Source organism: Squalius cephalus, assembly GCF_949319135.1.
Source record: "Squalius cephalus genome assembly, chromosome: 18".
NCBI lineage: Eukaryota > Metazoa > Chordata > Actinopteri > Cypriniformes > Leuciscidae > Squalius > Squalius cephalus.
Genome location: NC_137139.1, coordinates 10,254,289 through 10,271,306, shown reverse-complemented (window position 1 = coordinate 10,271,306; position 17,018 = coordinate 10,254,289). Strand labels below are relative to the sequence as shown.

The window sequence follows — 17,018 nt, the reverse complement described above, 5'->3', positions numbered from 1 at the left end:
GCCATCAGTCATTCTATGGCTGTGATGGTTTCCATGGAGAGTCGTCTGTGGTTAAACATTTTGGCGATAAAGGAGGGGGAGAAATCCTTTCCCCTTAACACCCCGGCCTCTCCCTCTGGACTCTTGATAGACCATTGATACAGTTTTCAAGAAGTTCAGAGCATGCGTCCTTGGAGTCTGCGAGGAATGGGTGAACTGACAGTATAAAGCCCCCTTTTGCAGTGTCAGGATGTTTCCTTGCTGAACTCACGATGAGAATAAGTGATCATTAGCCGAGGTATGGGCTACATTGCAGAAGGGTGGTCTGCACACTTCCCTAGAGGGCAGGTTTAAACAGAGCGTCCCCTGGTGGATCGGCAGCAAAAGTATTTCAAGTTCTTTTTTTGTTAAGTGCCTAGTGAAGGGCAGTTGACAGAAGGTGGGCTCTGTCTGTCTCCCCCTGAAGCTTTAACTCAGAGGTGATAGTGTAGACGAGATATGACGGCACACATCCCCGGTGTCCACTGGAAGGTTTTTCCCAGCTGGATCTCCTGAAAGTACTTTTGCTACTCTTCTCCAAGGAGGACTGAGAGTTAGAGCGGGCAGTTGATAGAGCAGATGGTTCCAACACTAAACTTCCCTCACTCTCATCTGTAGTCTTCGTCAGCTCCCCTCGATTGGGTTGCTTTTAAAGGAGAACTCCGGTCAATTTTAACATTGAGCTCATTTTTTTGTAAATTTGGAGTGCTGTCAATACAGAGAACAACGACAAAAATCGGTGTTGCCTACATCGTGTTATCTTCTTTTTAAAATTTGCACCCTGTTGACTTAAATGGGGCAAGTTTTAAACCTGCTTTTAGCCTCTTAACATCCTTGATGTGTCATTACAAGTGCACAGCCAATGTGAGTGATTCCTTCAGAGTGAACACGGTGAATCTGACTGCAGTAGATGTGAAAGATATGGATAAAAATTATGTTTATTCAGCCAGCGCAAATACCTGTATTTACTTCCCGTTTTCGGTCGAAGACCACAGTAGTCGATTGTCGAGTTCACGCGCGTGATCATAGGTAACTCAGCAATAGTGGAGAACTCGACAATCGACTACTGTGGTCTTCGACCGAAAACGGGAAGTAAATACAGGTATTTGCGCTGGCTGAATAAAAAATTTTTATCCATATATTTCACATCTACTGCAGTCAGATTCACCGTGTTCACTCTGAAGGAATCACTCACATTGGCTGTGCACTTGTAATGACACATCAAGGATGTTAAGAGGCTAAAAGCAGGTTTAAAACTTGCCCCATTGAAGTCAGGGTGCAAATTTTAAAAAGAGGATAACACGATGTAGGCAACACAGATTTTTGTCGTTGTTCTCTGTATTGACAGCACTCCAAATTGACAAAAAAAATAGCTCAATGTTAAAATTGACCGGAGTTCTCCTTTAATGAGCTTCACAAACTGGGAATGGCTAATGTGGTGGAACAGTAGCCTGCCCTTTTCCAGAGAGGGAGTGTTCAGTGGACACAGCGGAGGCTGTAGCCTCCCTAGTCAGCTCTACCCCTCGGGACTCTGGTAGGAAGATTACCTACTAAACTTTGGTCTTAGGACCAGTCTGGTCGCTGAAGCGTCCCTAACAGTTATTAGATGGAGTCACCAGAGCTGCGGAACGTTCCGCACCTCTAGGTGCTAAAGCTCTTGGTCCCTTGGTATGCATCTTGTATGGCAACTCTAGGTTCAGACCCTGGGTTTGGACTATGCTTGGTTCACTGCAGTTCATTCAAAGAACAGCTGGTGAGCAGGCATTTGTTTAGTATGGCCTCATGGGTATAGCGTCAACACCATGACACATCGTTGAGTTCCCTCGAAAGGGAATGTCTTAGGGTTACGCGTGTAACCCGGTTCCCTGAGAGGGGAACGAGGTGCTGCATCATGGTGTTGACGCTTTAACTCCGAGCCAATAGTGTAGACGAGATATGACGGCACACTTCCCAGGTGTCCAATTGGAAGGTTTTTCCCAGCTGGATCTCCTGAAAGTACTTTTGCTACTCTTCTCCAAGCAGGACTGAGGGTTAGACATGTTGATAGAGCAGAAGGTTCCAACAATAAACTTCCCTCACTCTCATCTGTAGTCTTCGCCAGCTCATTTGAGACTGGGCACTGAATACATGCTCCCCTCAGTTGGGTTGCTTTTAAAGAGCTTTACAAATTGAAAATGATGGTGGAACAGTAGTCTGCCCTTCAGGCACTCCAGACATGCCTGCATGTTTTCAATCAGAAAACTCAAAGTTGATGACATTTAATGCAGGTGCCCTTTTATAGTCATGCTGCCGCACCAGTGACATCATATGACTGCTTTGACCAATAAATTATCCTGCTTTCTCCAGAGTTTTCTGTAGAGTTGTATGGGGAGGAAACCGCAGCATTATTTGGGTCAGTTTTTTGGCATCATCAATACAAAAACAAAATTGTGGTTAATGGCTTTACAAGGCCGTCAAACCAATTCTTCCTGTTTAAGTGTGGGGTTCTTGCACAGAATAAGCAGCAGTGTGGACCAGAATTTATTCTGATGTTCTCAAGTATTCAGCCAGGAGGTTTACAACAGGTATATTGGGGGGGAGGGGACCCTGTAAAAAGTGTACCGCAAGTTTCTCTGAACAAATGTGTCTGCCACAGACTATTACTTTATTATGACTTCTTCCTGGCTTTCATGTAAACTGATATTCAATATATCAGCTAATCTATGAATGCACTGGTAATAATTGAATTATTAAAAGATACGTAAGAGGAAGATTCTGCTCAAATTCTCATGGAACTCTTAACTACCGGAACTCAAACCCTTTTTAAACCTCGAGTGGTTCTGACATTTCAAAGCCATGAGGATTTAACTAGAGAGACACAAAATAAAGGGCAGGTCTCACACTAGGATTTTACAGTTGCCAAGAGACACTTCACAGCTAACTGAAAAAGGGAGACAACACACAAACTGAGCTTTCAGGGGGACAACACTGTTGAATTTAAATCAAGCTTGGGCATTTCCAGAAAATACCCAACTAGTAACAAATATTTGTACTAGACAGACTGTATATTATTTGAATGGCAACAGGCAGACCTCATTCTTAAGAGATGGCGAAATCTGTGAAATCATAAGGAATCCAGCTATAAAGGGCATATATATCCATACACGTGTGGTCTTGTAGTGTGTATGTGTGTGTGCAGTGTGAAGTGACCTGGTTGGTCTCCATCCAGCGGCTGGCCTCCTGCAAGTGATTAAACTCGACGAAGCCGAATCCTCTGCTCTGACCTGGAGACACAGCCGTCGCCGGGCCACAATGACAGAACAACACAACGCAGTGAGGGGTTAGTGTTTTCATATCGACAGAGAGGGAGAAAGAGAGAGACAGAGAGATGGTAGAAAGAGGTATAGCTGTATTCTAACCAATAATAACACTGCTGCCTTTAAACTGCTAGAACTGATGGCTCTTTTTAATTCCCTCTGCTATTTACACCAGTCAATTTAACTAGAATCACACAGGACATTAATTTGAAAATGTGGGTACAGACAAAACTACAGGTCTATTAAATTTCTGATGTTTCAGCAACAAAACCTAACATCTGAAAACCATTATTATGCACTACCATTCACAAGTTTGGGGTTTTTGAAAGTCTCTTCTGCGCACTCAGGCTGCATTTATTTGCTCAAAAATACAGTTAAAGGTGCTCTAAGCAATGTTGGTGAAGTCACTTCTTGTTGACGTTCAAAGTATTGTCAAACAAAACAGAGGATAGCTCGACCCTCCCTCCTCCTCATCCCGTCTCCTCCCCCTCCCTTCCGTTCTTCCTGAAACAGTCATGAACCATTTAGAAAAAACAAACTGGATTTACCCTCCTGTCCAGCAAAAACGGAGCCACCTGAATGTCGGATTGGAAGCCCTTCTGCCTGCGGAGTTCTCGCCACCTTTTGAACGCTTTTCCGATGTAAATTTGGGACTTAACGTTCCTTTTCCCTCTTCTTTGTTATTTGTTCATCGGAATGTCGTCTATTTGGTCGTGTGTCGGCCATATAAAAATTCTCAAGAATATACATTTTTAACGTTAGTCGTTGTCGTTGTCTAGGACATCTCTCCTCTAGCTAACTTTTCTCTTCATGCTTCTCTCTCTTCCACTCCCCACACCCCCCTTCATGTGCACGCGCACTAACCCCCCAACCCTCACCCCCAAAATCATTCTTGTCAGTTATTGGCTGGAACACTGTTTGTTATGTTTCGTGGTCCAGACTGGGCCAGTTTGTTTTTGTTGCCGTTTGTAGAGCCTGGGGTGTCTACAGAGACCGCGTTTTTTTTACAGTGTGTTCAGGGGACAGGCAGCTAGCGGACAGTGAGGAGATGTTTGCTGTAAGTGACAAAAAATGTTTTGGCCTAAAAAACGTGTGACATCGCTTAGAGCACCTTTAAAACAACAATATTGTGAAATGTTAAATACTTTTTTGTATTAATATTAAATGAAAAATTAAATCCATTTAAAAGCTGAATTTACAGTTTCATTACTCCAGTCTTCAGTGTCACATGATCCTTCAGAAATCATTCAAATATGCTGATTTTATGCACAATAAAACATTTCTGAATATTATAAATGTTGAAAACAGTTGTGCTTAATATTTTTGTGGAAACTGTAGTACATTTTTTCAGGATTCTTTGATGAATAGTAAAATTCCAAAGAAAAGCATCTATTTGAATTCGATTTTTATTATGAAACAATGTAAGTCTTTTCTGTCACTTGTGATCAATTTAATAAGTCCTTCCTGAATAAAAGGAAATAAAATATATAAAAAAGGAAACAAATCCTACTGACCCAAACTCTTCAATGGCAGTGTGGGTATGTGTATTATTTATTATTATTATTAAATACTTTAGTAATTGCTTTACTTTACACTAATTACATAATTATCTAACATGTAACTTTTAGGATACAATTATTATTATTTTTTTTACTGTCTTATTCACAAAATTTACCAGTCTTATTTATATACAAGTCTAATTAATACTTAATTTTTATGAGCCTTGTCTGAAATCACACCAGGCGGTACAGTACAGGTCAATAATATCAGTCGGCCTGAAATGCCAAAGGACTGTGTTTAACAAAGGTCTCTGGCTAAACTGCCCACATGGGATTAAAGCTGTTTGAAAAAGGCATTCCAAGCAGTCCACTATGCATTGTTTCCTACTGCAAACAAAACATAAGCACAATACGTTTTATTGCTATAGTTAATTGATAAAAAAAGAAATTATACTTGAACCATAACCATTTTAATACAAATTAAATTGACTGACCTCTAAACTACAGTAAAAAGCTGTTCCACATGCGTTAAAAGTCAATAGCTAAGAACTTTAATCTTCTCTCCAAAATACCTTCATGCCACTGACACATAAACAGGGTGGAAAAAATAAAGGAAACACCTAATAATACATTAATATCAGGGATCTATGCAGGAAAAGAGCCACAGCTTTAGTCCTTCTTGGAATGCTGTCATACAAGCCCTCAACCGTGTGTTGTGGGATACTGCACCATTTAAGAACAGAATCTTCCCCTTCTTCCAGCAGAACAACTCGTACAGAAGATGTTTACAATTACATTTACATCTGGTAATCAGAGAGACATTTGGTATTTGACCTCCTCCTGCTGTTCAGGAAGTCATTCTCAGTTGTATCTCTGCAGGTATTATCACTCCTGGATATGGCAACAGTGTTTGCTTCTTAGGGGGGCCCTAGTCCACTGTTATATAATTATGTATTACAGCAATCAGATGCAACTGCCTATATCTTTACGGATTTTGTACAAAATTTAACAGTTAGATATATTTTTAAATACTGCGATTTATTGGTGTCCCTTGGCTTTCTTCAAATGTAAACCCATTAGAACATATACTTAACCTAATGTGACTAACCTTTGTAGTGGTGTAATCAAGGATGTTCACACTTGGTACGTTTGGTTCATTTGAAAGAACTCTGGTGCGATTGCTCTGTTAGAGTGGTTCATTTGATTAAGTGTGAACGTTGCCATTTGAACCCTGGTGCGCACCAAACAAGCGGGCCGAGACGCTGAAAAGATAGGTCTCGATCCGCATCCAAACAAACTCTGGTGCGGTTTGACTGAGGGCGTTTTTACACTGCGTTTGCTGCAGCCTGAGTCCGAGTGCAATTGTTTCTTCACAGCGCTGGTCTGGTTTCACACTCAACTTGATTCTTTCGAACCCTGGTGCGTTCATCTTACATCATCACAAACATGAACATTATCATCCCTTACATGTGTTTTACTGAACTATACATCGTATAGTTTATCGTATAGTATATTTTTCTCTTCATATTTGTTGCGATGTTCTCCATAACAGTTTGGTACAGGCATCTGAAACAGTCTTCTTGCAACAGATCTTTGTTTGTGTGTGTAACATAGGGATTCCTGCCGCTGTTTTGACATCTTTACACATTTCATAAGCTTTTTGTGAGTTCTACACTGGTAAAAAAAAAAAAAAATGAACATACAACAGGGAGCAGATTTATCCCAGAACACAGCTTTGTATTGGATGTTCGGCAAGTTCCGTCACGAAATATACAGCATAAAATCTGTTCTTTAGGTTTGGTGTTAAAAATTACAGTGTGAACGCCAAGCGAACTGGGACTAAATGTATCATTTTCTTTTTTTTGGCCCAGACCAAAAGAACCGAACTACCAGAGTCAACACGCACTAAATGGCCTTAAGAAACGAAACGCTTTTAAATGGTGTTTACCTTACTTTGTCCACCCTTTTAGCTGAGGATACAAAATTCCAAAACCTTTTCATACCCATCAAAAAAAAGCCAAAAATTGCTCATGTAATGGTCAGCCACACTTATCCTCTTAACACAGCTATTACAATATACTTACACAATACAAGGTGCAAGATCTTCCACAGACTTCAGGACAAGAGCAATCAAAGTGAATGAGGGATAAGGTTGGAAGGACATGTGAGGCAAGCTTGGCATTAGGAGTAGATGTGTTTGTGCTTGTGTGAAGGCGTATACATTACTGTTCCTTGTGGATATATCAAGTGTGTATGTGAATGTTGTCTGGTTAAGAATAGTCTGATAAGGGGTATGGTAAGAAAATGGTCATACACAATACAGAACAGGAACCAATCAGAAGTGATGGCTTAAATGAAAAGATGTGCAGGGGGTTACGGAAACATACACCTGAAGATTTCAAAACACCAGTACTATTGAGCAGCCTTTTCATTCAACTCAAATACACCAGGAGGAAAGTGAGAAAGAAGACAGAGACTGTACTGAAGTAACACACTGAACTAGGCAGACGCAAGAGTGAGCTAAGGCATGTTATGAAAGGCAGTGGAAGAGAGACTTGGAAGTCAGTCTGGGGTACAAAGAAGCCCCCCTGTTAGATCATGCTTACCTGTAGACTTGTTCCTCATGAGGCGGACTTCCCTGGGCTGGACCCCCTGCTCCTGCAGCCGAGCCCGAATCTAAAGAGCAAACACCAAACACTTAACTACACCAACACACCAAACCTCATAGCAGGACCTCAAATATGGCATTTGCCCAAAATGGGTATTCTAATAGCTGGATGACTAAATACTCCAGGTTAAATACAAGTATTAAAGCTCTATCATTTGTAGTATACCGTGTATTTAACACCAGAAAATGTTAACCTATCCCACAGTTTCTTAAAACTACATACTATGCGCAATGGAAGTTTATAGTGCAAGCAAACAACAACTGCCACAGAGAAATCTATTATAAAGTAAGTGCATTTTGTTTTGTTTTCTGTTGTAACTATCTTGTGTTCTACACTGAACAAAATTATCAACGCAACACTTTTGTTTTTGCCCCCATTTTTCATGAGCTGAACTCAAATATCTAAAGCCCTATTCGGACGGGACTAGTTTCACAGGGGGTCGTTAGAGAAATTTCTGTTTCACAGACGTACTTTGAGATTTTAATCCTGTCCGAATCTGCCATGTCTGTCTTTTTCTCACACGACCTCTGTAAAAATTCCAGAGCAAATTACCTACTGTTTTTCGTCAAACTCGGCGGTCCTCAGAGAAATCTAATCCCGTCCGAATGCGAATGTCTGTGATTGCCGAAAATGTTTTTTTCCAAAACGCTTTTTCTTGTGTTTTTGGTCACCGTGAACTACCGTACAATCTCTCGCTATCGCGCCGGGTATTCAAGTTTCTGCTTTTTGCGCACCGATAATGGATGTACGTTAGACATGTAGATGTGTTCGGTAACGTTACACTGCGAATAAATAAAAAAATGAAATCAACAAGAAGAGCCAAATCACGTAAACTGTTAAGACTGGCAACTGTAATATCAGTTTCAGGTAAGATTACTTTCATTTCTGCACTTAATTACATAACGTGTAAATTATATAAGTTAAAACTTTTTATTCCAGTGTGGGTTTATTATAAGAACCCAGTTCTATAAAATCATGATGATAAATGTATGTTTAGTTTTTTATACTACAATTTTTATAAAATGTTTACAAAACACTAAATACGTTTGGACGGTTTACTTTATATTTCAAAGTACTTAATTTCAAAATACATTTGATCAAATTTCATACGCAATCCACGCATTCTGAACACGTGATCTTCTGCAATGCCCACATGTAAAACACAGACACTCCTACCTCGGTAATAAACACGGAGATGTTAGTCCCGTCCGAATCCGTACATGAAATCACAGACGTAGGTTGATAAGAATTGTAACTCAAACGTCGTTTGGAAAACTAGTCCCGTCCGAATAGGGCTTAAGACTTTTTCTATGTACACAAAAGGCCTATTTCTCTCAAATATTGTTCACAAATCTGTCTAAATCTGTGTTAGTGAGCACTTCTCCTTTGCAGAGATAATCCATCTACCTCACAGGTGTGGCATATCAAGATGCTGATTAGACAGCATGATTATTGCACAGGTGTGCCTTAGGCTGGCCACAATAAAAGGCCACTCTAAAATATGCAGTTTTACTCTATATGGGGATGCGGGGGGCGATGCGGGGGGGGGGGGGGGGACGCGATGTGGGGGGGGGGGTCCGAAGGATCTGGTGACCACCATTTGCCTCACGCAGTGTAACATATCTCCTTCGCATAGAGTTGAACAGGTTGTTGATTGTGGCCTGTGGAATGTTGGTCCACTCCTCTTCAATGGCATTGCAAGTTGCTGGATATTGGCAGGACCAGGAACACGCTGGCATTTACGACGATTCAGAGCATCCCAAACATGCTCAATGGGTGACATGTACGGTGAGTATGCTGGCCATGCAAGAACTGGGATGTTTTCAGCTTCCAGGAATTGTGTACAGATCCTTGCAACATGGGACCATGCATTATCATGCTCCAACATGAGGTGATGGTCGTGGATGAATGGCACAACAATGGGCCTCAGGATCTCGTCACGGTATCTCCGTGCATTCAAAATGCCATCAATAAAATGCACCTGTGTTTGTTGTCCATAACATACGCCTGCCCATACCATAACCCCACCATGGGTCACTCGATCCACAACGTTGACATCAGCACACCGCTCGACCCACACGACGCCATACATGCTGTCTGACATCTGGCCTGTGCAGTGAAAACCGGGATTCATCCGTGAAGAGAACACCTCACCAAAGTGCCAGACGCTGTTGAATGTGAGCATTTGCCCACTCAAGTCGGTTAGGACGACGAACTGCAGTCAGGTTGAGACCCCGATAAGGAAGACAAGCATGCAGATGTGCTTCCCTGAGACGGTTTATGACAGTTTGTGCCGAAATTCTTTGGTTATGCAAACCGATTGTTGCAGCAGCTGTCCGGGTGGCTGGTCTAAGACGATCTTGGAGGTGAAGATGATGGATGTGGAGGTCCTGGGCTGGTGTGGTTACACGTGGTCTGCGGTTGTGAGGCCGGTTGGATGTACTGCCAAATTCTCTGAAACGCCTTTGGAGACAGCTTATGGTAGAGAAATGAACATTCAATTCACGGGCAACAGCTCTGGTGGACATTCCTGCAGTCAGCTTAGCAATTGCACACTCCCTCAAAACTTGCGACATCTGTGGCAGCGTGCTGTGTGATAAAACTGCACATTTTAGAGTGGCCTTTTATTGTGGCCAGCCTAAGGCACACCTGTGCAATAATCATACTGTCTAATCAGCATCTTGATATGCCACACCTGTGAGGTGGATGGATTAACTCGGCAAAGGAGAAGTGCTCACTAACACAGATTTAGACAGATTTGTGAACAATATTTGAGAGAAATAGGCCTTTTGTGTACATAGAAAAAGTCTTAGATCTTTCAGCTCATGAAAAATGGGGGCAAAAACAAAAGTGTTGCGTTTATAATTTTGTCCAGTATATATATCTATGTGTATCTTGTGTATCTATGTTCTAACCAGACGCGCTGCAATAAGATTCCAGTGACAAGCAATTGTCTATTGGAGCAACAAAATCGATTTAAAAACAGCCAATCAGAAGAGCGTGTGGGCGGAGTCTCTCCGCAAGAGCACTGCACTCTCAACTAAATCAATCTTTGTCATAGAAAACACTTGATTGTTCACATTGAGTTCACAGTATGAATACTCTTGTTTCCATTTGAAGATCTGAGGTGAATTATCCATTGTTGCTTTAAGTATGGCTATTAAGGTCGCACAAATATTCAAACTCACAACAAATTCATTTAACATTAAATTAAGCACATAATCAGTACCTGAGATTATCACTGTCACGTGTGTTGTTGTTGTTGTTCTAACCGTTTCTAAAATACATTCAGTGTGTATCATCGTCATGGCTGGTTGGAAAAAAAAGTCTGATTAACATTGACAAGATACCTTTTTATCGTGCATCGCAACCCGTCTGGTTAGGACACAAGTGTATGCAACAGATGTTTGGTTATTATATTATATATAATTATATAGTCAGTCAATAAATACAAATATTGACAAACCTCGTTAGCGGTTGCATTCGGTGGAAGCATTCTAAGCATGACAACGTTACTGGGTTTCTGGACCGGCTCCGTATCAGACCTGTAGTCCTGGTCACGGGGTTCTGGCTCCTCCTGGCTCATTTCCAGAGCATGCTGGTAGTTTCCATCTCTCATTTTGCCCCTAACTGATTGGACTTGGTCAGGAACACCCTAAATCAGGAAGATAGTCCTCCCCCTATTTATTACTCTTCTCAAAATTTTGTTATCATCATGAGAAATGTTTAGATATGTAAAAATGTTTAGAGCATAAACAATATAAGGTAAGTAAAGCAAATTAAGATTTAAGAATCTTAAGCAACTTAATTCATTACCTTTGTCTGTAATCATGATTCATACAAAACTAAAATCGTTTCGGATAGACAACTGTACTCACTTGTTTGTGGCCAAGATGTGTGGTATATTTGTCTTCCTCAGCACCGCATTCGCCCTGAGAGTTGTGCCGTCCTCTAACTCTGCCCCAAGTGTTGTCCTCATTTTCTTCACCTTCATCTGGCGTTTGGTCCTCCTGGTACACTTTCTGTCCTGATTTAAATGTCTGCATATCTCTCCTATGTGCATCAATCTCTGGTTCAAAATCATAATTCTTTTCATCTTGCTGGAATCTTGAGAGGATGTTCTGATTTGGGGGACTTTGGAGCAGACTTTTTCCAAGTTTGTTGTCTTTGGATCCACGGTTCCCCTTTTGGCTGAATCCGGGTCGATTATTCAAGAAATTGCCCGAGGGAAAGTCTCTCACACCTTCGAAACTATTGTCACGCTCGTGCTGTCTTGAATTTGTTAATCTGCTATTCAGTCCCAAGCCATTTTCTTGTCCATAGCCACGATAGTCCATGTCCCTATAGTCGTGTTCATCAGACTCTTTCCCATAGCGGCCCATGCGGTCACCACGACCACCCCTAGGGCATCGAAAAAGAGCAAAATTTAGGCACTAAGGCCGTGTGTCCACCAAAGCGTTTTTTCAAGCGGTTTTCAATGGGAGCGCCGCGTTTTTAAACCACCATGAGCGTAATGAAGCGCTAAGCGTTTTTCTCACGCTGAAGTGCTGACCGCTCTGCGTTTTTTAAAGGTCGCCGAAAGTTGAAGAATGTTCAACTTTGGGTAAAACGCAGCACTCATCACTGTCACTTTTTACCAAACCGTCCAATCATGGTGGAGGAGGGGCGGGACTAATACCACACCAACCAACCGCCACATTCTGCTTGTACAACGTCAACAGATGACAACAAGAAGCACAATAACGGAATAAATTCACTTAAAACAAGAGCCAGAGAAAATACGTTACATTGTATCAACATTTTAATATAGAATCAACACAGAAACAAAATATGTGTGAAATGAGATACTAGTAACACTTTCGCAGATATTCCGTATCATAACTAGCAAAGTGTCTCAACTGAAAAAAATGCTGCGCTCGTTTGCTGCCAAAACGCTCTCAAGCGTCCATAGCTAGGCGTTTTCAGCAGAGCGCCTTGCTTTTTCAACTGGCTAAAAACGCTTTGGTGGACACATGGCCTAAAAGCGATTTCTGAAAAAAGCTGTTAAAAATGAAATCAACAACCAAATTTTGTTAATATTTGCATCATCTTTGCTAGATGGTTTAAATGAATGATTCAATGACTCACTCATAAATACATCACTTGTTTCATTACTGGATGAATCAGTGTTTTTGAACAAATCTCTTGAATTAATGATTTTTTTAACAGTCACTTGTCGCTACCTAGTTGAGTAATGATGTAATTAATACAATTGTTATTTGAAACTGTTCTCTCTGGGTCAGCGACAACGCAAACGCAGATTTGAATGTTCCGGTGTGTTTTTGTCAAAGGTTAATAGACACTGGCGAATCGTTGTCATTTAAGAATAAGGTCGCATGGGTGTTTTAATCGAGATAGTGATCTTTTAACGATTAATCGTGCAGCTCTAGATCAGATCGAGCACCACAACATTCTTTTAGCCAATCAGCAATTAGGGTGGGTATCTGCTCGTGATAGGGGAGGATTGATCAAGCGGGACATTTGTAGAGAGATGGCCAAAGAGGAAAAGGTCAGAGGAATATAGGCTACGATCAGATAAGAGATTGTACTCTGAATACTGGAAAGTTTTCCAGTGCTGGAAAGACCTAAGTTGAAAGGCCTGAAAATGGATGGCAAGGTTGAGTTGTTTCCGCTCGATACGCTAGTAACATTACTTTTTAAGATATGCTGGTGTTATAATATTAGCTTAGTAATGAGACAGTCAGATGCGGCAGCTGTTAAAGTCGTTGCCTGTGTTGCAGTATTGCATAGTGCAGGGGTGTCCAACCCTGCTCCTGGAGGGCCACAGTCCTGCAGAGTTCATCTCCAACCACAATTAAACACAACTGAACCAGTTAATCAATGTCTTACTAATCATACTAGAAACTTCCAGGCTGGTGTGTTGATGCAAGTTGGAGCTAAACTCTGCAGGACAGTGGCCCTCCAGGACCAAGTTTGGGCACCCCTAGTGTGTTCGTTATTTTAGTGGTGGAGTAATGAAGGCCCAGGTGTGTTTCTTTTGGGTAGGGGTGTGTTTGTTTGGGTGTTGATTTCAAATATCAACAGTGTTTCTCAGAAATAACTTACTGGACCTTTAAAGGGTTAGTTCACCCAAGAATGAAAATGTTGTCATTAATTACTCACCCTCATGCCGTTCCAAAACCATAAGACTTTCGTTCATCTTCGGAACTCAACTAATCCATATTTGATTTAAGCGGTTTAGTACAAATTTTCTGAAGAGACTCGATCGCTTGATATGATGAACAGATTGAATATAGGCTTTTATTCACATAGAAACATTGATCAGTGAACATAAACAGAAACTAAACCGAACCTGCTTGACGCATGAGAACAAACCTCTTGCGTAAAACGAGAATGAACCTCACTGGTTCTTGCTGAAGCTCAAACGTGCTGCGTAACACGAGAATGAACCTCATCGGTTCTTGTATAAGCTCAAGCGTGCTATGTAACACGAGAATGAACCTCATTGGTTCTTGTAGAAGCTCAAATGTGCTACGTAAAATGAGAATGAGACTCATCGGTTCTTGTAGAAGCTCAAATGTGCTACGTAAAATGAGAATGAACCTCATTGGTTCTTGTAGAAGCTCAAACGTGCTACGTAACACGAGAATGAACCTCATTGGTTCTTGTAGAAGCTCAAACGTGCTACGTAAAATGAGAATGAGACTCATTGGTTCTTGCACATCAAGTGAACATGCTTGAGCTTCCAATTACAACAAATTATGTGAGTTGAATGTTGATGAATGTTTATGTTAATAAAAGCATAAATTCAATCTGTTCATCATATAAAGATATCGTGTCTCTTCAGAAAATTCTGGACTAAACCAGTTTTACGATCACTTCATGAACTTTTTGAAGTGTCAAACAATGTGTCAGTTGTGTAGCTGTCAATGAAAGGACAGAAAGCTCTCAGATTTCATCAAAAAGATCTTAATTTGTGTTCTAAAGATGAACAAAAGTCTTACGGGTTTGGAATAACATGAGGGTGCTAATTTATGAAACAATTTTCATTTTTGGGGGAACTATCCCTTTAAATCTACATGCTCTTCTACTCAAACTCAAGAACCACCAATCATGTACTGTCAAGCATGTGGTAGTTGACACATTTTAAAGCAGTGACAGAGTGAAGTGTTACATTTTATCTGAAAACTACTTCCTACATCTACATCCGTCTCATTCTTGTATAGTTATTATCGATGAAGCTTTATGACCTCTTAATTGAATTACCTCACTATATTTGTAAATCCTTCTGACTATTACACAACAGTACTATTTGAATAAGTTGCAAAAAGGTGATGTTAAAAGGGTGAGAAAAATGGTGACCAGCTGCAGTACCTTAAATATACTTCCCTGCATGCATTTACATACCTAAACTCTTTTGTAAAGGCTGTGTAATAAGGTCTGAACATACATGCATGAATCCATCCAGACCAGTGGTTAAATGCAAATTCATATTAAAAACAGAAGAGAACACTTGACCTACCTCCTCTCATAATCCATGCTTCAGTGCAAGTCGACAGAAACGCCCACTTTTTCCTCTGCCTGCTTCATTTACAACTGTTGGCAACATATGTAAAGATCAACCCTCACATTTATTAAAATAATGCATAAAAACATGGATATCATCATGTTGACTTTTACTGTTTTTTAAGCTGCCAAGCACACGAGCAGGACGGATACAGTAGTGTGTGTGTGTGTGTGTGTGTGTGTGTGTGTGTGTGTGTGTGTGTGTGGATTGACCGAAGCCAAAAACTCGTTCGCATGTCGTTTCTTGTACCCTTTACGGTTTACGCCATTTGGAAAAACTGCAAAAGGGCAGAAATGCCGTTGTCAGAAATGATATCCAACACTTTCTGCAGGGCTGTTCAGTCATGCAAATGCTAAACTGAGCCTTACACTAATCTAGAAAAAAAATTACATCTAATAAATAGCCTACATAAACAACAACCGTCAAAAAAATCTCTACCTCTGCGTAACCAAATAAAGCGTGCAAATATGCTTAATAGAGCTGCGTGTGACAGATTCAGTCCAGAGGGCACGGACACTAACCGGACCCAGCACACCGAGACACGAACTTTTAAACTACAGTATTTTAATTGCATAATAATAACAACATGAAGTCATTTACCTCTGTTACAGCAGCAGCGTCACGAGCACCGAAACTGATACAGTGTAAATGCGTGACGCCTCGCTCAAAGCTCGGTGTAAGAAGATGGCCTCAGTCCGGTAGGCGGGGACAGAACTCTCACGCTGATTGGCTTAAAGCACACTGGCATACAAACGCACAATATGTGTTAGATAAGGTGACCATTACTAACACTGAATATGGAAACATATGTTTCATTGAAATGCTATAAGGGGCCACACCTGATGCTGAAAAAGCTGCACGTTGGGATCACATGGGCAGCGTACTCAGATTCAGGCCTTGTCTGAAATGGCACACTCGTGTACTTGCGGTCTTGAATAGCTTTGCAGTGTGTGTGTGTGTGTGTGTGTAAGGTAGCTTGTCACATTTGTTGTTTCAGGTTCTAGAAAACTGCTGCTCACTAACGCCCCCTATGCGCCCTTTTGCAATGTCACACTACTGTCTCACTCACTATAGTAAATCAGTGTGTACACTATGTAGTATTGAGTAAGTAGAACTCATGGTGTAAAGTATTTGAGTAAATGTAATCACTTAAGTGTCTTTTTGGCGACTTAAAATAAAATTGCAACTTTTTTTCTCTCAGGTGCGAGTTTACTATATCTCGCAAATTCTAACTTTATAACTCGCTATTGCGAATTAATATCACGCAATTCTGAGGGAAAAAAGTCAGAAGTGCAATTTGCAAATGCAATTACGAGGAAAAAGGATCAGAATTGTGAGATTAAAAAGTAGCAATTACTTTTTTTTTTATGTTCTATTCTGTGGAGACGGATACAAGCTTCTATATTACTCCGATACATTATGAAGAGTAATGCAATTACATTTTGCAAGGCTTTTCTGTAGCAGTTTATTTCTGCTACAAATTTATTTATAAGATGAGGAAATGACTGCAGCTGAAACCAGCATGTCAGTGAGAGTAGGCTTTGACTGTTTAACTATACTTACCATTATTCTATATCTGTTATATCTGGAAGAGGCCTTTTAGAAGGATATTGGTTATGTCTTTTTGAGCACTTGAGCTTAACTGAGACTTGATGGCCTGTAGATGTTCAAGAGGCTACTGTGTCAATTGCATTATTGAGGTGTTCGGTTTCATTTCGAATTTAAAAAATAAAATATGTGATCGCTCTCCTCACAAATCAACTGTTTATCGTTTTCACTGGCATGTATCTTAGGTGTCGAAGACAAGTGTGTCTCTGAGCCTACATTCAGGCCTAGCAAAACACTTAAGCACTGTTAAAATCAGGTGCTCGAAGACTTTCACTCAAGTCGTACTGAAACTGGTGACTTGTGGAGTCATTTTCAGAGTGTGTGAGGTATTTTCAGGTACTCTTACACCTCTGATAGCACT

The 17,018-nt window shown here is 40.8% G+C and overlaps 1 protein-coding gene across 2 annotated transcripts in view; it reads right to left on the bottom strand.

Moving 5' to 3' along the window:
• The window catches only part of rbm10 (RNA binding motif protein 10), a 36,594-nt gene extending 20,579 nt beyond the window's left edge, over positions 1–16,015 (bottom strand). For both annotated transcript variants that reach the window (XM_079848544.1, XM_079848545.1), the window contains exons 1-7: positions 15,889–16,015; positions 15,650–15,790; positions 15,005–15,078; positions 11,361–11,883; positions 10,949–11,137; positions 7,420–7,489; positions 3,208–3,281 (exon numbers count right to left, since the gene is read on the bottom strand). In XM_079848544.1, the coding sequence (XP_079704670.1) occupies positions 3,208–3,281; positions 7,420–7,489; positions 10,949–11,137; positions 11,361–11,883; positions 15,005–15,021 (873 nt within the window). In that variant the 5' untranslated portion in view covers positions 15,022–15,078; positions 15,650–15,790; positions 15,889–16,015. The remainder of the gene's footprint in view (positions 1–3,207; positions 3,282–7,419; positions 7,490–10,948; positions 11,138–11,360; positions 11,884–15,004; positions 15,079–15,649; positions 15,791–15,888) is intronic.
• Between the last annotated feature and the right edge of the window lie 1,003 nt (positions 16,016–17,018).